The 23,301-nt window shown below is 38.7% G+C and overlaps 1 protein-coding gene across 2 annotated transcripts in view; it reads right to left on the reverse strand.

The window, feature by feature from the left end:
- Positions 1-23,301, reverse strand: part of LOC145987939 (uncharacterized) — a 351,180-nt gene that overhangs the window by 5,399 nt on the left and 322,480 nt on the right. For both annotated transcript variants that reach the window (XM_083122774.1, XM_083122773.1), the window contains exons 4-5: positions 1,793-1,996; positions 413-611 (exon numbers count right to left, since the gene is read on the reverse strand). In XM_083122774.1, the coding sequence (XP_082978900.1) occupies positions 413-611; positions 1,793-1,996 (403 nt within the window). The remainder of the gene's footprint in view (positions 1-412; positions 612-1,792; positions 1,997-23,301) is intronic.

Here is a 23,301-nt window from a genome sequence, read left to right on the forward strand (position 1 = left end):
AGAATCTTTTCATCATTCGTTGCCAGGAAAGCTTCGACTTACTTCACTTACATGAATCTTGGTTGCCATCTTGATGGCAAGATGTTTCAGTACTATCCGTTAAGTAAGTACATGGTTACTTTGATTGATTTGATTTGATTTATTTTGCTTTTCGGCCAAAGTACAGTGTTACCCTGATGATAACAATGCCATTACCTTGTAATCAAATGGTTCCAGGTTCAATACCAGGTGGAGGCACATTGCACACCAAACATCTACAAAAATGAATTAAGTAATGCTGTTTCACAACCCATGATAAAACAACCATATACAAAAGTTATTTTCTGCTCTGCACACCATTCCTACATGCAGCATTATTACTACTCTTTATACGTTCATTTTTGTGTGTGCTTATAGAAAAGTTAATATTTACCTTGATCTACTCCAATTGGTTCTCCACAAGAATCACAATATTCGGCGAACATGGCATCAAAGCAATGTAAGCAATATGGCCGTCCATCACGCATGATGTATCGCTGTCCTCCCAATTGCCGATCACATTCAAAGCAAGCAAAGTGCTTCATGTGCCAAGCTCGACCTTCAGCTTCTGTACATTCATCTGCTAAAATAATCTGAAAAGAGAGAAGGATTGTAAAAATATTCTGTGAGAAAATTACTAAACACAAGAGAAATACACATAACAAGAACATTGGTAAACTTTATTTCCCTACGAGGAGATTTCATACCATAGCAGCGACATGTAGCACAGGCCTACATTTCGCTGTTCAAGTTCTCAAGTGACACATGACACATGTTGTTTGTGTGCAGAGCATCTACTTGTAGAAAATTAATGGCATTTACAGTGTCCGCCAGATTTTTGCATGTGTTGTTTTACCTGTGTGGATAATGTCCCCAGTCAAACAATCTCACTGAAATTACATTTTCAGAGCAAGGGGATACATCATGATTAAAATACAGTGCCACACAAAACAGATTAAGTAATCTCAAGAAATGAATAAAGAAAGCAGATATTCTTTCAAATGAACTATTTTTAAATAAAGTTTCAAAATGTTCGCATTAGAATACTTTTGAATCTGCAGGAATGATGAGGAAATGGAGTTCTGACCTGGCTTATGTATTTTACACTCAATTCTTTGAGCCCCCCTTTTTTTTATTCTGCTAGAATCTAATGAACTGAACTTTGTTTCTGTTTCTGACTGTCTTCATAATTAAAAAAAAGGTAAAGTGCTCCCCTGTGCTTAGCACCATGCCATGAAGGCGTATAGGGGGTGTGGGGGTAAGGCCCCACACTTTCTTGATCCGGTCATGAGTGGGGGTAATGTGATCAGCATCACGCCCCTGACCGCCTTTACCCCCCAGGGTTTCCCCCAGGTACCCATGTCATTCGACGCTGGGTGGGCGCCGGGCCCGCTTCCAACGTTAGAAAAGTTCCCGGATTTGAACTGGCCGGGGATCGAACCCGGGACCTTGAGCATGGTAGTCAGACACGTTACCGACTGAGCCACCGCGGCCATTTCTGTCTTCATAATAAGTTTTTTTTATTATTATTAAAAACTTGAAATAAATAACACCAATTCCTAGGGGGAGGGGTCAACCGACCAGTTTTGACACCCATGGTAGAGTCATAACCTTTCTAGAGTCTGGAAGAGGCAGACTGCAAGTACATGTGTAGGAAACCATGTGCGAGTGTCATCAGACACCTTGATTTAAAAGAGATTCAGTAAGTAAGCTGTCCTCTCCGGCTCTGTAAATGTCAATGACTATGAGAGAAGTTCCAATAACTCTGTCTTACCTCGTCACAAGCAGAGCATCGTGGCTTAAGCGTTTCGGCATGATGTCTTCCGCAATAGAGCTTTCCATCGCGGTAGAAGTAGATGAGGTCTACGAGCAGCTCCTTGCAAACGCAGCACATGAAGCACGCAGGATGCCAGCAAGAGTTGGGTCCAGCCCGAGATGCGAACACGCACGTATCTCCACCAGCCAGCGGTTCTTCGCACTGCAAAGAGAGATGGATATGAAATCGTAACTAAAAAAAGTAAGTATTACAGTTACTGTTACTTTGTCAAACACAATAGTGACATTTAACTGTTAATATACAAGTACGACATCTTTTTCGGTGGTGCACGTTTTGCCAGTGAAACTTTGCATGCGCAAGTTGAAAGCAACGCAACAAAGCCTGTTTCATCCTGGCAAATAAATCCTCCAGTTGTGAAATTAACAAAGTACCATTACACATTATTCATGTAACTTCCGTAATGTGTTACTGACTCAAGTACCAAAAACGTCATAGGTGTAACTTGGGGAAGCGCTTGTCCCTGCCTTCCAGGTGTTAAGTACAAGAGGGGTCTGTGTCGCTTACAAAATGTCAGAGACAGAATTGTCCTCTGAACTCCATGTGTTGTCACAAATGTAACAACACTGATGAGTTTGAACCCAGACCTTTTGTGTGAGTGTGTGTGTCCACGTGTGTATGTGTGTGTGTGTGTGTAACATGATTTAACAATATTTTCGGAATTTGAATGAGCTATTCAAAATACATAACAATTCTAGACAAGAAAGACCACCACCTTGCTGTTTTGTGTATTGACTAGGCACGTAGCTAGAAATATTTATTGAATATCAAAAAAGGATGTTAGATCCAATTGACGAAAAGTAAAGTTCCTGGTAAAATTTTATGCATATTATTATAAGTAGTAATAAATCTTCTTTGGTACTGTCATTCAAAGTCGTATGATCCCAATATAATTCTTGCGTTCCAATAAGTTCTGGGGGAATAAATAATCCTCGATTAAACAACAAGTATATTTATTGATTTAATTTTAGTTATTTTATTATTTCATTATTAATTATAGTAAGTCTTTCGGGGGGGTCCGGTTCCCCCCTAAATAAGTCCTTGGTACTGTGTCATCACGAAAATATTAGCTGAATTTGATTCCATAGCAATTCTTCGAGGAAAGACACTGCAACTTCATTAGGATCAGAAGCTTGGCTCATACGTGTGCCCCATTGTGGGATGTGTCTTAAAAGGCACTGGCTTGCCGTAACTAACCATGCAATGTTTGTACTTTGGCCAAATTTCAGATTCAAGGCGCTCATCAAACTTATAAATTGGGTTTCTTGCACAAACAAAAGTTTCCTGTGTTTAAAATGGCCATTGGATTAATATCCAATAAATAATTAATGTAATTTTTATAATGTATTCTCGACGGAGGCACATTGCACAGTGGTTCAGATACCACTTTAAACTGTAGGTCTTGTCCCGATTACCCTATCTGAGCATAAAGTAGACTTGAAAAACAAGTTGTCACACCACAGATAGAAACAGACTGCATAAGAAACGTTTGACCACATCTACAAAAGCTCAAAAAGAAAAAAAGTGCATGATATCCATGGGCGTCCGGAGGGGGGGCAAGAGGGGGTCGTGCCCCCCCCCCTGGAAAATGAAAGTCAACCAAAAATTATGTATTTCACTCATATAATTTCATTTTAGCCACATTAATATGTGTTAATTATTGCATTAACATCATAAATTCAAATTTAAGCAATGTTTTTTTAGGGAACTACATTATTTTGGGGGAAAATGTGACTTGTTTGCCCCCACTGGAAAAAAATACCTTCCTTGCCCCCCTTGGAAAAAATCCTGCGGACGTCCATGATGATATCCCAGTGTTTGTGGTTTTCGAAAACTGCACCGGGAGCAATTGAAAGCAGCTTTCCACGAATAGCCCCAAGTAGTAATTACAGTTTCATTTAACGAGGCAGCGTAGCGCCAGTTACAGATCGCCTCCTTCCCACACGATGGCCATTAGAATTCGGGTGAATCGCATGCGATTATCGATCACGTGACTCCGGGCTCAAATTGCGAAATATTCGCGGAAGAGAGGAACGATTTGATGTTCGCGAAAGCGAGGACGTTTTTGTTTGCTCGTCTTTGCGTACGGTACAACAACCAACACCTGTCGAATGTCTAGCAAACGGGAAGTAAATGGTTGAACAATCGCAATGCTGCTTGGGATGTTTCATTTTAATTGCGAAACCTCCAAGTATTCGTCAATGCCCTCATAAAATATCATTATAAATGTCTCCCTTCACGTTAATATTCATGAATATCATTGCCCAAATGCTTTCTCGATGTCCGAGCGCGCTGAGTGGCCACCAAAAGTTGAACAGATTTCAATTGGCTTTATCGCTGGCCGAGATTCAACTGTTGCTGGTCTACCTAAAGTACAGGTTAAAATAGTGCAAAGAAATTAAACGACAAGAAATACAAATAATGAGGAGTAATTTAGAAAATAAAAGGATGAAGAAAGTTGCAAGTGATGTCTTCCCACTCTGAGTTAGTCTCACTCGCGTATGTGGATTTATCGTTGATCAGTGAACTGCAGAAGTGCATTCCAGACCTTGGGCGACCGTACTGAATGAGACTTCATAAACTGAGGTTCTGCAACGAGGTGAGCTGAAACTGGCAGCGTTTCTACTCGTAGTTGAATGCGAGTGAATTTTGCTTCTGAAGTTTAATTTCGAAGACACGTAGTTCAAGGTTCTACTATTAATGTTGGAGACTGCAAAACAAGTGCAGTTTTCTCCGTCGTGTCACGGAGAGAATTCCGTGCTCATAAACTACAGAGAGAACTTTTTTTTTTCTTATTCTGTATACATACCTAACACATGCGTTGTGAACAGGCCCGTAGCCAGAATTTTATTTCAGGGGAATTCATCCCTTATCAGCACGGGCGTCGCCAGAAATATTTGTAGAGGGGGCAGGCCATAGATAAAACTTGATTAGTACAAATACTGATGACAATAATAATTATTGTTATTTTACAATAAACCATTTTAATCCAAATTTAATGTTATTATTACATAAATGGAGAGATTTTGCTACTCGATCCACCGTATCAGTGAATATCTAACACAATTGTGGTCCATTATTTTTCTTATATTTTGTACAGTTAGTGTACTGAAAATCACAGTAGTTGTATTTTGTTATTAACTTCTACAAAGGCTTTAACAGTTAGTGGTAATTTTTTTTTCATAAAGTTTATATTCTGTGACCTCTCACAAACAAAAACTATAAGTTTTGGAAGCTGTGGAGTGCGGATCCACATTTTCTTTCGATTAAATTGTAGAATATAAAAATAGAACCTGCTATTATACACTAAACTCTTTTCGATGTAATGCAGTTTTTACTGAGGTTATAACTTTATTTCTGTTATTAACAATAAAAATAACATTTAAATTAGATATTTGTAGGATTTCGGGGGGGGGCTTCAGCTCCCTTAGTCCTCCCACTGGCTACGTGCCTGGTTGTCAACAGTGGCGGCTTCATGCCCCCGCACTAAGGCCTGTTAATGTTAAGCCTTGTCTACCAAGAGAAAGTAAACTGTCTTTGCCCCCCGTTTGGGCACCCAATCACCGCCACTGGTTGTCAACTTTCTGTACTTTCAATCTTCTTTTCTATTCCAGACCCGTAAACAACATCATAGTAGAGGGAATATAACAGATAGAACTAAGTTTAACCTTATCTTCTTCGACAGAAGTCTACAGGGTAATAGAGGCTCCCTAATATTGAATACGCCTTGCCTCATTGTTGTATCACATGCTCAGACCAATCAAGCTGGTTCATAGTCAGCCCTAGGTTTTTACTGTTTGAGAAACTTTAATGCCCTGTGTATAAATAAAAATAACTTTTTGACATTCTCAAATGTCAGTGTGTTTCAAAAGAGTGCTCATTCCTGCTAGCCCCGGTGTGTCCCTCATCAATTATTTTTAATCATCGTTCATCCTCATCGCCACGATTAGCCAAACGTCTCAGAAAATTAATAATTAGAAAAAAGCTAATCTGGAAAGAAAGATTCCCTTCATCCATCATCTTCAGAGCAAATAACACAAAATTTAACAATTAATTTGTGTACCCAGGATGTGATCTCTGATATGTGCATCGTGAAAAAATACAATTGATAGATGTTTATGGCAGGGTGCGTAATCCTGGGGGGACGGGGGGGGATTTCCCCCACCCCACCAACAATATTGGCCTCAAAAATCCCCCCACCAAAAATTTCCGGGGGGGAGAGTTTTTGTTATAACAAACAAAAGATAAGCAATTACTTTTAATTTCAAATATACTTTACTAAGAATAATATCGAAAACACACAAATTAGTGTAGTTGTGAGTACTGAATGCATTATCTCTCAAGAAATCGTTAACAAAACTACATCAATACGCACAATAAAAGTAAAACAAGAATGCAAGAAAATTATAACTATGAAATCTAATTGATTTATATTAACATAAGGCACAAACAAATCGAAAACTTACACATAAGAAAACTATTTCATAATTTATTAACATCTTTAACCAGTTACTAAAGGAATTAGTTAATGTATAAAAGTAACAAATTAATTTCCTTTATGTAATTGTAAAATTAAAAATTATACTTTTTTCTATGGTGTACTGAAAATCATAATTTTGGAACAGGCTTTTTCATAAATAATAGAATTATCTCGGCTCTTAAAACATTAGAATTTATTAATGATAGGATATCATATGCAGTTTTACAGGGTAAGTGGTGTAAAATTATTTTAATAAACATACATGTACCAACGGAAGATAAAGATGATAATACTAAAGATGATTTTTAAACAGAGTTAGAACAGGTCTTTGATAAATTTTCTCAGTATGATATGAAAATTCTGTTAGGTGACTGTAATGCACAGATTGGCAAAAAAAGAGACATTTAAACCCACGATTGGTAAAGAAAGTCTTCATGAATTAAGTAATGATAATGGTATAAGATTGATTACTTTTGCAACCTCAAAGGATTTAATTGTGAAAAGTACCACTTTTAAACATAAAGATATCCATAAATATACCTGGTCTTCTCCAGATGGTAAAACTCATAATCAGATAGATCATATTCTCATTGATAAGAGAAGGCATACTAGTATAATTGACGTTCGTACACATAGAGGTGCTGACTGTGCCAGTGACCATTATTTAGTAATTGCTAAATTAAGAGAAAGACTCTCGGTGATAAATCATAAGCAACAAAATCTAAAAGTTATAAAATTTGATACAGGAAAGTTTACTAACTAACTAACTAACTCTCTAGCCTTCTTAAACCCGAAGGTTCATGGCTGCAGCAACACAGGCTGTCCCTATCTTGAGCAAGATCTATATACTCTTTTCCATCCCTACTGATTTCCCTTAGGTCCATCTCAATGTTGTCCCTCCATCTTCGTCTTGGTCTTCCTACTGGTCTCTTACCATCAGGTTTCCCAACAAGAATCCTGTAAACTCCTCTTTCCTCTCCCATTCGTGCCACATGGCCTGCCCACCTAAGTCTTCTTGATTTAATTATTCTAATAATATCTGGACATGAATACAAATTATGTAGTTCTAAATTATGTAACCTTCTCCACTCACCTGTCTCCTCATCCCTTTTAGGTCCAAATATTTTCCTAAGGATCCTATTTTCAAATACTCTCAATTTATGTTCCTCTTTCAATGTAAGGGACCAAGTTTCACACCCATATAATACTACAGGCAAAATTACGGTTTTGTATATTTTAACTTTTAGTTTCTTAGATATTAAACGAGAAGACAAACATTTATGAAGAGAGAAGTAACATGCATTTCCTGAATTAAGCCTACTTTTTATTTCCTCTTTAATATAATTTTCATTTGTTAATATTACTCCCAAGTATTTGAATTTGGAAACTGTTTCAAACGAGTTGTTATCAATAATTAGATTTTGATTATTATCTAACACTTGGTTTCGGCCTGTAAGCATATATTTAGTTTTCTCTTTGTTAACTTCCAAACCTATCTCTTTAGCAGTTTTGAAAAATATTTTAGCATTATTCTTAATTGTATTCACATCATCCCCCAGTAAGTCTACATCATCTGCATATGCTAACAACTGAGTCACACCATTTAATTTGAGTCCTTCTTTAGTTTCTTTTACCTTCCTAACAGCATATTCTAAGGCAACATTAAAGAGCAATGGAGATAATGCATCTCCTTGTTTTAACCCATCATGAATTGTAAATTTGTCAGACATATTAATACCCACACGAATTTTACTTTCTGTTTCACTGGTGCATATTTTTATCATACTAACAAGTTTCTTAGGTATTCCAAAAGTTTACTGATGAAAGAATTAAGAAAGATTACCAAATTAAACTGTCAAATAGATTTGATGTTTTGCAGGATTTAAATGATGATGAAAATATAAATGAAACAGACGTAAATAAGAATTGGGAGCACATACGTAATGCAATAGAATCAGCAGCTAAAGAAAGTATAGGATACCATAAACCGAGAAAAAGTAAGCCATGGTTTGATAATGAATGTCATAATCTAATACAAATAAGAAATAAGGCTAGACTTGGGTGGTTAAATAACTCTGATGATACAAATCTAAACAATTATAATAGAATAAAGCGAGAAGTTAACCGCACGTTTAGAAGTAAAAAAAGAGATTACTTGAAAAGCAAAATTAACGAAATTGAAACAAACAGCAAAAATAAAAATATCAGAGATTTATATAAAGGTGTAAATGAGTTTAGAAAGGGGTGGCAACCTAAAGTAAACTTGATAAAAGATAAAGACGGTGATTTTCTAGCTGATCCAAGCGATATTCTAAATAGATGGAAGAACTACTTTAATGACCTCTTAAATGTTCATGTAGGAGATAAATCAGAAGTAAATGAAGTACACACAGCAGAACCTTTAGTTCCAGAACCTAACTTGACTGAAGTTAAAGATGCTATTAAAAGGCTAAAGAATAACAAAGCACCTGGCATTGATTTAATACCAGCTGAGTTAATTAAATATGGTGGAAATAAAGAAGAAATCCCTCAACAGTGGAAAGAATCCATAATTGTTCTTGTGTTTTAAAAAGGTGATAGAATGAACTGCAATAATTACCGTGGAATTTCTCTACTCTCAACAACATATAAAATATTATCTAACATTCTTTTAACAAGACTAACCCCATATGATAATGAAATTATAGGTGATTATCAATGTGGATTTAAACGTAACAGATCAACTACAGATCAAATTTTTCACATAAGACAGACACTTGAAAAAAAGTGGGAATATAATCAAAATGTCCATCAGTTATTCATTGATTTCAAAAAAGCATATGATTCGGTTAAGAGAGATAAATTATATAATATATTAGTAGAGTTTGGAATACCTAAGAAGCTTGTTAGTATGATAAAATATGCACCAGTGAAACAGAAAGTAAAATTCGTGTGGGTATTAATATGTCCGACAAATTTACAATTCATGATGGGTTAAAACAAGGAGATGCATTATCTCCATTGCTCTTTAACTTTGCCTTAGATTATGCTGTAAGGAAGGTAAAAGAAACTAATGAAGGACTAAAATTAAATGGTGTGACTCGGTTGTTATCATATGCAGATGATGTAGACTTACTGGGGGATGATGTGAATACAATTAAGAATAATGCTAAAATATTTTTCAAAACTGCTAAAGAGAAATGTTTGTAAGTTAACAAAGAGAAAACTAAATATATGCTTACAGGTCGAAACCAAGTGTTAGGTAATAATCAAAATCTAATTATTGATAACAACTCGTTTGAACCAGTTTCCAAATTCAAATACTTAGGAGTAATATTAACAAATGAAAATGATATTAAAGAGGAAATAAAAAGTAGGCTTAATTCAGGAAATGCATGTTACTTCTCTCTTCATAAACTTTTGTCTTCTCCTTTGATATCTAAGAAACTAAAAGTTAAAATATACAAAACAGTAATTTTGCCTGTAGTATTATATGGATGTGAAACTTGGTCCCTTACATTGAAAGAGGAACATAAATTGAGAGTATTTGAAAAGAAGATCCTTAGGAAAATCTTTGGACCTAAAAGGGATGAGGAGACAGGTGAGTGGAGAAGGTTACATAATTTAGAAGTACATAATTTGTATTCATGTCCAGATATTATTAGAATAATTAAATCAAGAAGACTTAGGTGGGCAGGCCATGTTGCACGAATGGGAGAGGAAAGAGGAATTTACAGGATTCTTGTTGGGAAACCTGATGGTAAGAGACCTGTAGGAAGGCCAAAACGAAGATGGAGGGACAACGTTGAGATGGACCTAAGGGAAATCGGTAGGGATGGAAAAAAGAGTATATAGAACTTGCTCAAGATAGGGAAAGATGGAAGGCCTGTGTTGCTGCAGCCATGAACCTTCGGGTTTAAGAAGTCTAGGGAGTTAGTTAGTTAGTTAGTAATTAATAATAATAATTATTATCATTTTTAATTAAGTAATTTATTTTTACTTTTAATAATACACATGTGGGGGAGGGGGGTTTCTAGATTAAGAACTTTCTTCCCCCCACCAGTTTTCAATGATTTCGCACCCTGGTTTACGGAAAGGAAGCAAGTCGAATTCAGTTTCTATTAGTATTGCCCACGAGACGAGACTTTGGCCTGTCTCGTCTCGTGGAAATGCTGTCTCGTCTCGAATTTTTAAAAACCTGTCCCGTCTCGTCCCGTGGACAACACTAGTTTCTATTTAAATGGTGGACTCAAGTCTGAACTTGAGAACAACGGCACGGTATTTCAGTTTTACAATTTGTAAAAGATACCAAATCTTACTCTGCCCCTAGTGCTCGAAGTGGAAATTCATAGCTGGGGGGATGCTTTTCCCAGGTTGGGGAAAGGTATGGATAAACATGGAGAAAATTCAGTGGGTGGAGGGTGTTTTATGAGAATTAGCTGGGGGATAACACCACCCCACGTTCGCCTCCACACCCCCTTCCGACAAAAAATCCTGCGGGCGGCCTTTGTTTTATGTATCGTTGTTATACCTGTTGCAGTTTCAGTATAAAATGATTGTACTGCATCTCAAATTTAAGTAAATAAATAAGCTTTGAAGGTACACCCAGCTTGGTTCACTCTTGAGCATACACTAAGAGAATCTCGTTTACCCCTCAACCTTTTACCACCATCCAGTTTTTTTTGGTAAAGTATGATGCTCGTATTGACTCATGTGCTCTTGCACTACTAATTACTTCATGTGAACAGCCCTGGGAGATTTAGCGTCAATTTGTTTTGAGGACAACCAGTTTTTAAGTTGAATAACTCGTTCGTTAACTTTTTTTTTTAACAGTCATCTCATCTTTGCTTGCATGCGAGTTTGTCGCTTCGTTGAGATCTATTGGTCTTTCGGTATGCTCCGTGTTGAGCCATTTGTAGAAGACATAAAAGGGAAAATGATCAGGTATTGAAGCTTCGTATGTCCTGGCACACGACTGAAAGGCCTACGTGGTTGGACGCTTGGACAACCACGTCATCAAATAAGACTGGCGATTGATCGTTCTGGACAGAAATTGAGGCTGTTAGGTTTTTAATGCTTCTAAGAGACTATTTGCGAAAGGACTGGGACTTTTATATTGCCTGTTTTTTTAGTCGTAAATGCGTTCTTTGAAGTTGCTTGAAACTGTTGTTTTTAGTCAACTTTACATGCTCAGACAGGCAGGGGTGCCCATCCCCTCAAGGACAATGGCGCCCTCCATAAATCCCATAAAGTATTTAATTACGACAGCGTGTCTGCTATCCTATTACTGAGTCACTTTTATTTTTGCTTTGCTTACCACCTTACTTGATCCAATCCCCTAAAGTCTTTCTTTTCTTCATCTAATGGATTAACCTGTCTGCAGGTTGCATCTACAGTAGTAGCCAAAGTGACTTAGAACCAGCTGAAGTAATTAAAAATACTAAGGAAATATATTCTGATTTCCCGCCCCTCATTGCAGATACTGCAGATCTGTGCCAAGGTGTAAACTTTTTTTACTTTAGAAAAATATATACATGTTGAATTTTATATTAAGTTTGATGGTGCGCATCCCCCTACTATGGGCGCTCCTGCAGACAGGTTAAACGGGACTGGGCCTACAACTAAAAACTGGATCTTAACCTGGGCATCTTTCATTTCAAGTTGCAAAAAGAGCGGAAATCTAGTTATTTTTATTGTTAATAACAGAAATAAAGCTCGATTAGTATTCGAACAGAATGACCAAAACAAAAACTGAGTTAGATCGAAAAAACTGAATGAAAAATACAGGAACCAGATTGTATGTTCATATTCTAACATTTAACTTTTAAAAATAAATGGTTCCACAGTATTCAAAATTCCGAAAATTATAGTTTTAGGTGAGAGGTTACTCAACGTAAACCTTATGAGTAAAATTCGCCACCTTCCCTAAATTTAACAGCCATTTCTCGAATGACATTTCATACAGTTTACACTAACTGCATGAAATGTAATAATAATAATAATAATTAAATAACATTTGGGCTGGATATTCACTCATCTACTAGATCGAGTAGTAGTCTCTCCCCGTTTATGTATTATTATTATTATTATTATTATTATTGTTGTTGTAGACTAAAATTGGTTAATTTTAATTAGTTTATATTTATTATTGTATAATAATTATATTTTCATTCTTATCTATTTTTATTATTGTTGTTATTATTTCTACTATTCAAATTTTATCATTGGTCCGACCCCCTTGCAAAAATATCTGGCGACGCTCATGATACTGATTAAGTATCTAACTGCAAGTATCTATGCCCATGCCCAACTCATTTGTATATGAAATTCAGTTACATTTTAAAATTATGTTTAGCGTCTTTTTCCTTGAGTGGGCGTGTGCCGGATTAATTGGCTTATCTCGTAAGAAGGGTGAAGGGTAAGGTAATCAATCACACAAGGAAACAGCTTTACTGTAAGTTAAAAACTGGCAAAGTTTTCACCACTATATCTTAACAGTGTTTTCGACGAATGACACACCAACACTTAAAGCAATGGAGCGGAGAACACATCCGCACAACAAAATAGTTCCATGTCTTGCATGCAAGTCAAACAACCTAACGAACTACTTTACGGTTACGGTCGAAAAGTTCCATCACCGTCGAAAAACGCAGAGGAACATATATTTCAAATTCTCTTTACTAACATCGGCTAAGAGGTAACAAAATATACAACCAGACGCAAGTGGCGTTCAAAAATTCACCTCCGCACTTCAAGCTGTCGTGGATCATTTCCTCCGCAGAGACAAACGGCGTCCTTTATAAATCTCACCTCGACCAAAAGGGACTATTTTTTTCTCTCTCTCTCTCTGCCCCCTTGTGCTTGCTTTCTTTTCAACTTCATTACAGAAAAGTTAGTTTTCCCGTTCGCTGAAATCGAGATACGCAATGTGACAGGTGCGTAGATCATCCGTCTCAATCAAACAATGCGTTTATTTAGCACTGGGGTGTCGAGATCTGGAAAGGACCTTTACTTCTTTAAATGCGTTTCCTTTTTTTCCCTTCACAGTCACTCCCCTGGTTTCCTGTTATTAACGGTCGCCATAATTCATGGACTGATACTCATTTGTTTTTCGCGTCGAATCGATAGTGGCGTCCCCTCTCACTTCCTGTTTCCGGAAACCTTTCCATCTTTCGGCGCCACTTGCTTGGGACAGATTTATTGGGTGTTTCCCTTTGGGGGAGAGAGGAGGGGTCCATTGGACGCACAGAACATGGCGACACTTTAGTGATTTCGACCGTTTTCGCTAGAAATTCCCACGTGACACGACATGGCCATTTGTAGAATATTTCCTTCGTTTCATCTTGTAATCCCCCCTCCTCACAGCCAGCGGCAACCTATTCTTCATCTACTGTAAGTACGAAATTAATGTAAATAAAACCACGTGACTCATGAGAAATACTAGTTACTTTTCTGTGTTCTAATTTTGGCGGTATTTTGCCCATGAATACATCGTGCGTATAGCTTTGCAACTCGTAATTAACATCCGTATTTCTAGACACTGTCCCCTCCCAAGCAGGCAGGCAAAAATGCATTACAATGTGAAAAATAGGCACCATCATAGGCACTATAAATAAAAAGGCATATAATAGGCATTCACTATCAATATTGTGAATAATGAAAAATTCAACCTCAAATTCTCTGATCATCCATAATTTAATAGCTACTTCTATAACATTAACGGCTGTAATTTAATTATGCTTGCAGAGGATATTATAAATGTATTATTTTTATTTAACGGAAACAGTTTTATGTATTTAATTTATAATAACAGTGGGAGTGGTGGTGATAGTCTCTCTTTATAGCATTGGCGGATTTAGCGGGGGCACGTGTGCACTCCCCCCCAAGCCATGACTAGGTATTTGAAAATGGATGACATAGTTGTATCACAACAAACAAAAAGAAGTTCGAGCAACACAAAATAAAATCAACAACATTCCTTACAGAGAATTCAACAACACCTTTGATGCACACGAAAAATTATCGAATAAATGAAATAACAATAAAAATATTATTACATTTTACCTACATGAAGTACAAAACTTTTTACTTCTAACTTCGCTGAAATATGGATCACAGAATCTACCTTGAGTCCTACTTACTACAAAAGGAGACTCTAGCACCACTATAGACATTGTAGTGGTTACGTAGATCATTTTAGAAACTCTTGTGTGCATTGTTAGAATTGCATTTTTATTTTATTGGTCAAATCATTTGTTTGACAGTCGATAAAGAAATAAGAACTCTTGAGTAATGAATGATTTCTCCGATTACTCCTTGATTCATATGTGGGGTCAGTTTCTTTATTTTTTGTGATATTTTCATTTTTGTCTATACTTATCGTAATATTTTATTTGTTTTTTGGCCGTCGTGGGTTAATGTTACATATTAATTTTAGGGAATTTAACGTGCTCTTTTCATTAGCCCTTAAAATAGTTCTACTAGCAAGCAGCAGTATTAATGGTGGTGGTGGTAATCGTAATAATACAAATAGTAATATGGTAGTAATGGTAGTTTCAGGACCTTGATTGAATTTGTTTTAAGACCACTTTATGCACAGTATGGCTAATCGGGACTGGACCTACAGATTAAAGTGGGATCCGAACCACTATGTGTCTCCACCGGGTATCGAACCCGGAACCCCTTGATTACAAGGAGACGACGTTACCATTACGCCATCAGGGGAAGCCCCATGACCCGAAAATACTACAGTGCATGAGCAGTGCATATCGCTTTGCAGAAACCAGCTACCAATCTCGGAAATCAGTTTCTGAACAAACCCGCCATTTGCCCCAACTTTATAAAATAAAAGTTATAAAAGTAACACACACAAAAAAGGTCTTTGACGTTGTGCACAAAGGTGAAGCCACTAATGAAAAATGAACACAGGAAATTCACTCGAATAAACTCCGGGTTATTGCATCTTCCGTCTCATTTACATCGTCCACCTGTTAGCAGCAAACTCTGGAATTGGGAAATGATTAATGATTTACAACTCGTTTATAATTTATGTCCGATATTAACCCTTTATCGCTCTATGACTTGCTCTCCGTCTAGCGAAGTGAGCGATGAGTTAAACTTGTTTCTGCGAATGATGGATGACCGCAGAAGGAGATGGAAAAACAAAAAATGGAAACAGGTTCACGATGATACCACGAACGGAGATAAAATGGAAAACAGTATTCGAGCACAAAAGGGTTTTAATGAGATATTTCGAGTGAAGAGATAACTTTATTTCCCATTGTGTTAGTAGAATGACTTCTGCTAATGTTAAAATGTCGTTGAACCTTTAGCCTGTGCCAGCAAATACTTTTTCCGAACTTCGAAAACTCACTATGATAATGTAAATTCTGAAAAATTACATCTTCTCGGATTTACTTCTAGAGCAGTACTTGAAGTGAGGGAGAGTGATTCATTACCTAGGAACATTTTCCCAACGCATCCCCCAGCTGTCTTGTTGCCACCATGCTAAACTATAGAAGCATCCCCTCAGTTAGCCCTGAGATTCAAGCAAACACCGTCCTTCGCCTAACAATTTCCACTTCAAGCACTGTTCTAGACCAGTGCACCTCAACCGCCGGGCCGCGGTCCGCTACCGGTCGCGAGAGGTTCTCCTGAAGTTTGCGACTTGCAGCCCAAATTTGATAAGCACGTGTAAAAGATTGCCTTTCGTTCGGGGTTCACCAACGATGAGAGGAAACTCTTTCTCGCCAGCGCTATTTGTCCTTTCTACTATTACGGCGGACGCCCTACATGCTGGCAAGGGAAGCGGGGAGCGGGGAAGCGACCAATCCAGCTCGATAAGAAACGCAGCAACCTCTAGAACGAGAAGGGCAGCACATCCTCCCCTCGACGTCGTAACTCTCGGAGCCACCGCTGTTGTCTGGTTGGTCTGCTGCGTATTCCCCGCTCCCCACTTCCCTTGCCAGCATTAGGGCCGCCCGCCGTAAGAGTAGAGAAGACCTATAGTGAGCACTCAAAGCCGCTGAGAGAGTACTGCGACTCGTGCAGCCTCCAAATTCGAGGTTGAAATTAAATTTGGAAGTTGACGGAAGGGTATCACGGTTAGTTTAGTTTGCGCAGCAATTTGTATTGACAAATATATTGAAGTGGAAATATGATGAGCAGTTGGAATTTTCCGGTATCCGAAATGGAACATTCCAATGGAAATCCGCACTTACCAAATTAATTTAATGATATTGGCCAGAGGAAACTATAATATTCCATTAGATCCAGGCGTTGTAAACTAATTTACATTTGTCAATAAGCCTACATATAATCGAACTAACACTCACTATGATTATGTCATAATTTATTTATTACTTATAAGTATTACATTTCAATGGTACATATAAATTAAGTTATAAAGTTACAAAAATAGAAAGATATTTACGAGTTAAAATTGTTGGGATCGGGGCATGGACTTCTAAAAAACGAATTAACCGGGCCGCGGGCTCACAAAGGTTGAGAACCACTGTTCTAGACCTAGAGCATTCAAATGAATCTTCGTGTCGTTTACTTTCGCTGTTGTCTACATTAGGGATAGTATAACGCACAGACGAGACTTGGCAGCGTCGTCTCGAATTGCAAACGCTTGTTTCTTTGATTTGTATAATCCGTCTCGTTCTAGTCTCGGACTCGTCTCCAGTCTCAAAACCTACAGTATAAACATTATTATATACTGCACAAACTTTCGCGGTCATTAAGGAAAACACCTTTTTTTTATTAACGTTTTCCTGCTTGAAGCCCAGTTTCGACGCCACGGAACCTCCCTTCGCGATGCACACGTTCAAAATTACAACAAATGAACTAACTACTAATTACAATAAACAAAATATACACGACCCCATGTATAAACACGGGTAGATATCTGCTTCGTGTGTTTGAATACGTCGCCTGGTAAGTGGTAACGGAATAAACGAAAAGTCGGGGGGGGGGGGGTGGGGGGGTAGGGCCAGAAGCGCAACCACGAATTTTTGTCGGGGGGGAGGGGCAAGGACCAGCATAAACGTACCAATAATAATAACAATGGTAATAATAGTAATAATAACAATAACAACAATAATGACATTATTATTACAAGTGGTAGTAGTAGTAGTAGTATCAAAGACGTTATTATCGTCACAAATTACGCAAAAAGGGGGGGGGGTAGAAGTCTGTGCTAAAGAATTTGTTTGGAAGAAACGATTTAAAATATTTTTTCAACACTTTCATTCCACATTAGCTAATAATGGAAAACAAGCACACAAACTGTATTTTTGAATGGCAGAAAATTAATGATAAAGGCATTCCGAAGATAATTCTCTTTTGTACATGAGATGTATAACTTTCATGTACACGATATATTTTACACATATGCAACATGGAGCGACATAAAATAAGAAAAATACATATGCAGCATGCTAACACTAAATTGTGTACTATTCAAAGTTTATACAACACGTATTATTTAAATACATTAGAGAAAAGAAAGAAAGTGCGAGCGAAGCGAGCAAGAAAATTTTTAGATCCAATTATTGCAAACTGAAAACAATATTGATTTAATAGGGCGCAATAATTTCACGGGGCGCCATGGCATTCTCTCTTTTACAATTTTTTTCATTTAGATCGCTCGGCGTCCATGGCCGACTCCCGCCGTCCCCTAGCTACTACGGCTCTGAACTTGACGATACAGAAAGGCAGGCACTGCGAGCGAAGCGAGCAAAAAAAATTACGAAATGTATTTGCAATCGCATAAACTTTGAAATCGAGAGGGGGCAATTGCTTCTCTGTGCCCCCTGCAGGTGCCTTTGGCCGTCAACGTTTGCCCCCCTTGACCCCCCTAGAATTGACTTCCATCGAAGGTTGGGGGGCAATGCCCCCCTGTGGTTGCGCCACTGGGCAGGGCACCGAAGCTGCTTTCAGTTTTAACGCTACGAAAATTTTCTTCCAACATGAAGAAAGTAAAAATGGCGAAGAAAAGCTTTCCCTCTAAAATGACGTAGTTCCTCTTCAAGTTGGAGCTATTAGCACGTAGGGCTCCGAGTTACGTTCTAACACAACGTAAAATAGAAATGAATATTAGCTTCTTCCGTAATCTGGTAAAATATGGATATTTTCCAGTTTGGGAGTTACATATATACATTGCCATCTTCCCGGATAAACTCAGGGTTGAATTCTCGAACAGGTATTGTGGAATCAGGAAGAAGATGGCTTCAAATTTATTTCAGGAACGTGCTTTGTGTGACGAATTTCTCAGAAATGCTCGTCACGTGACGACAGCGATGCAACTTTCCCGCCATCCTCTGCGGCAATTTCAATGAACTTTGGATTAAACAGAAGCTCACAGACTTGCCAACCCTAATTACAGGTCTGGCAGCCTGCTTATCAACTTCCCATAACATTCGTTCTTTTGTTTTTCCATGCAATCAGAATTAACATCCCCAGGCATGCAAGTTTCCCATAGTTCCTTTCTTCGACGTATTGAAATTATAACCGAACAGGCTCGCAAACGCCGGACAGTGTCTGATGATATGGTGTTAAGGGGAAATCCTAAGCAAAGAGCAAACAGCATGGGGGCTTCTACCCAAAATCTCATCTGGAGAACTTAATGGTATAATCTTCTTGATTGCTTTTGCCACTCTTACTCGTAATCACCGTATTCGCTAAAGCAACAATAAGTATGCCAAACGCGCTTGATACCCACCGCTACATTGCCTACAGAATTCCAATCTTACGCTTGGCATTTATCGTCACGTACGCTTACCTGTGTTTTTGCTCGCTACGAAAGACATACTGAAATGTCTTTATTATATACAGGGGGAATTTGCCACTAGGCTATCATAGGCTATAGCCTAGGGCCGTAAGTCCAGAGGGGCCGCACAAAAATTAGACGCTGAAGATGCTTGTAAAAGTAAAATAAAACAACATGTGAAGTCCTTTTATTTGATTATTTCATGAAAGATTGATTGATTGATTTAGTTTATCTTACTTCACGTTTTGTTCCTCTTGGCTAATTTGCGAAGATGGGGATGAGTGATGAAACTGATGAATGGACATTCACAAACAACCAAGCCCGAGCGGGATTCGAAACCGGGACCCTTGGCGTAGCAGCGCGATGTACATTTCTATTTCAGGACTTTTCAGGACAGACAATGACAAATACCCATGCCTTGCCCGGAACTCGAACCCGGAACCCCTGACGTTGTAGCGCACTCTGCTAACCACTTCGCCACGGACGTCGACATCACTCGGCCACAGGGTCCGGCTATTTCATGAAAGGAGGAAGGATATTCTAGCGTTTAAATAACTTCTTACACCAGATGTGTCTATATTTGAAAATTTACAAGTGTTATTAATACAGAGCATGCAATTAGTGGAAGTGAAGTACCATGATTACAAAACTGTTAATAATGATGATAATAATCCGTGGCTCGACAGCCCTGGAAGGGCCTGGGCCTATCTCCCGACTGCCAGTCTCCCTCGCACAATCCTGTGTGGAGTTCTTCAACCAGTAATGGGATGTCGAATCCCCCAGTCGTTATGAGATTTACCAGACCGGATTACGCTACTAACTCGTAGCGCCCCAAAATTCCTCATGATGGTGGGTTGCCACCGGTCCTATGCACAGGCAGAACCCACAGTCTGAACCTCCTAGTAGTTTGTCTATGGTCTGAACCCAGGCGGGATGCTGTCCCGCAGTCGGAGTCCAAAGCACAGAGCCTTAGACCGCATGTCAACGGAGGAGAACAATAATGATGATGATCGGCAGGACCCAAAACAAAAGATAGCCTAGGGGCCCAATTTTTATAACCCCCCTCCCCCAACTATATAAATCCAGTGCTTAAATTTATGAAAAATATAGACAAGGATAGCAATGATGATAAAAACTAGAGTTAGAAGATAAATAACTTTAATAGGGATGGTACGGAGAGGTACTGGCGTTAGAAGGGGAGAGCTGATGGGGTTACAGCCCCTCCCGAAATTTTGAGCAAATCAAAATTTCTAAATGAAAGCAGTATAAGAAGTCGTGGAAAAAGAGAGGTGGTAAATGGAAACTCTCCATAAATTATCCCCGTTTACAGTTTTTATCATTGACCCACTTTTAAAACGAAGTTCAAAAATGTAAATTCCGAAATATTTGTAGTGTATCCGCCCCCTTTCCCCCTAACACGGAGCTATGTAATATTCATCTTTACAATTACAGCCCCCTCCGAAGAAAAATCCTGATTACGCCAGTCCTGAGAGGTCCTTGTAACGATCGAGACGAGAACGAGTCCAGACACTACGAGATTTGTCGAGACGAGACACACTTCTGTGCCCGAGACTCTCCATCTTGTTCAAGACTTTGGTATGATATTCCAATACTTAAATCCGATTCACTTTACTTTACAATTTTCTCAGTAGCACAGCGATTATCTTAATTATCTATATATGTCATATATGGTGTATATACCTAGGTAGTAAAGTAAAGTAAAGTGCTCCCCTGTGCTTTGCACCACGCCATGAAGGCATATAGGGGGTGTGAAGTTAGGACCCCACACTTTCTTGATCACAGCCGAAGGTGGGGGTGATGTGAACAGCACCACGTTCCCGGCCGCCTTTACCCCCCAGTGTTTCCTCCAGGTAACCACTTTGTACGACACTGGGTGGGCGCTTAAACAGGTGGAAAAAAATCCCGGTTCTTCCCAGACGGGGATCGAAATCGAATCCGGGTCTCACGCATGGTAGTCAGACGCCGTAACGACTGAGCTACCGCAATTGCGCATATTGAGGATATTTTTCGAGGGCTCGTAGTGTCGAAACGAGGCGTCATAAAAGCGGTATTTAAAAAATCTGTTGTCCGATTCCCAGTGGAGGTACATAGTGGGCCGGGACCCACTTGAAACGGTAGGTCCAGTCCAGATTAGCCTATCTGTGCATAAAGTTGACTTAAAAGAAATAAAATATTTAAAAAAAAAGTCAAACTGAAGAAAAGCTGTTTGCCTTAAGGACCTCTATACGCTGGGAAGGTTTGTGCGGTGACACCCTGTATATTCTATACTCTTATATTTCGAGTATCGACGGATATTTCTAAAGGGACACGAAGCATTTGCAACTCGACAGAAGACCGAGAAAGACAGATTTGCAACTCGGGACAAGATTCAGAGTCGGTCAAACCTACAACATACCTAAAATCAACATAGAAGCTTTTCGAAATCAGTTGGCTGGGGATAAGTACGAGGGGAGAGTGAAAAGTGAAAAGTTTTGAGCCTCACATGGAAGGAGTGATGCTAGGTAGTTAAAATTTTGGAGGATGTAAGGTTTGAGTTTTAGGACACTCTGTGCGAACTTTTATGAAATTCAAATGCTTTCTTCTATTTTCTTGTCAGGTTGAAAATGAATGAAGTGTCAGAGAAGAGAGTGGTCGACAGGACCATGATTCGGTACCTCTGTCGGCAAGGCATCACTGCACAGGCTGCTTTGGTCGAGTGTGGCTTCACCGCACTTCCGCATCCACCTTATTCCCCCGACCTGCCCCCGTCAGATTTTCATATTTTCCCTGCTATGAAGAATTCAATTCGAGGACGTCACTTCCACACGGACGAAGGCGGTCATTCAGTGGTGTGAGACTCAGGACAAATCATTCGACCAGATGACTGTAAACAAATTGCAGCACAGGATTATAGAGATTATGTAGAGAAATCATAATGAGAAACTGTAGCTCAAAAACCCCTTCCCTGTGAGGCTCAAAACTTTTCACTCTCCCCTCGTATATACAATTTCTGAACATATTTCCGCATAAGAGAAAGTTAGAAAGAGCATGTTATTCTTTTATGAATGCTTTTTCTGGAGCACGAATCCCTTGGTGAACAGAAATGGGATACGAATACAACTTTCTCCTCAAACATTCTCAAAATTTGATTGTTTTGCCACAATTCTAGAAAAAGGACTAATAAATCATGGATGAAATGTGTGGTTTGTTCACATCTTGCAAACACGTAAGCAATTTTCACACCTTGAGTTTTTCCATACCCACTAACAAAGGGAAGAGAGACATCAAAACAACTCCAACAAATCGTTTCCCTGTCAGTGTGAGGAATATCTAAGAAGAAAAGCAGAAAAAGCTTTTTAAAGTCCATTAAAGTTGACCGCATGTAACTGTGGTGAAATATCGTGCTCATCTCTTTGCCTTTAGATGGAAGAAAAAACTTCGGTAAAACGAAATTCATTGTTTTGCAGCGTCAAAACATGTAGCAAGAAAGAGGCTGTCGACAAAGATTGCACGCCTGTCCAGGTTCAAACGTTGATAAAAAGTTACAGAAAACATAACCACAATTTTAAACGGCAATATCGCCGACAGAAGAAAGTTTCGTGATTTCCTATTGCAGAGTTCAACACCACGTGTTCGCCCGTTTTCAGTTAACTGGCCTCACGGAATTGTGACTGAAGTGCCAAAGGCGCTATTTTTTTTTCTCCGACGAGCGACAAGATTTTGCTAAAGTTTGTTTCTTGATATGAAACTCAAATTTCGAAAAAATGTCGGCCAGTATCCCGGATAAATTCCAAACGATACTATAGGATGCCGATACATGCATGCATGCATGCACGCACGCACGCGCGCACACACACACACTTTACATACAAAATTATTGGGGGGGGGGCCTCTGATCACTGAAATAAATTAATGAATGACTCACTCTCTCCCTTTTTAAGTATTGGCCTCAGTGTTCGGAATCACGTAAAAACCCACGAATTCCTCAAAAATATTAAAATTTTCATTTACAGTTCGAATCAGAATGTCAATTGTTCACGGATGGATATGTCACAAGTTGTCAACCATAATAGCAAAATATTCCCGACTTTTATTATCTGCTACCACGGAGCGCAAAACAGACCTCCCTAATATATCAATGATCTCGTTCTGAATGTCATGTGAGAGCCATTTGCAGCCCGAACGTCCCATCCACTCTCCTAGTTCATGCACATCTTC

This window comes from Lepisma saccharinum, chromosome 5 (assembly GCF_977018435.1).
Source record: "Lepisma saccharinum chromosome 5, izLepSacc3.1, whole genome shotgun sequence".
NCBI lineage: Eukaryota > Metazoa > Arthropoda > Insecta > Zygentoma > Lepismatidae > Lepisma > Lepisma saccharinum.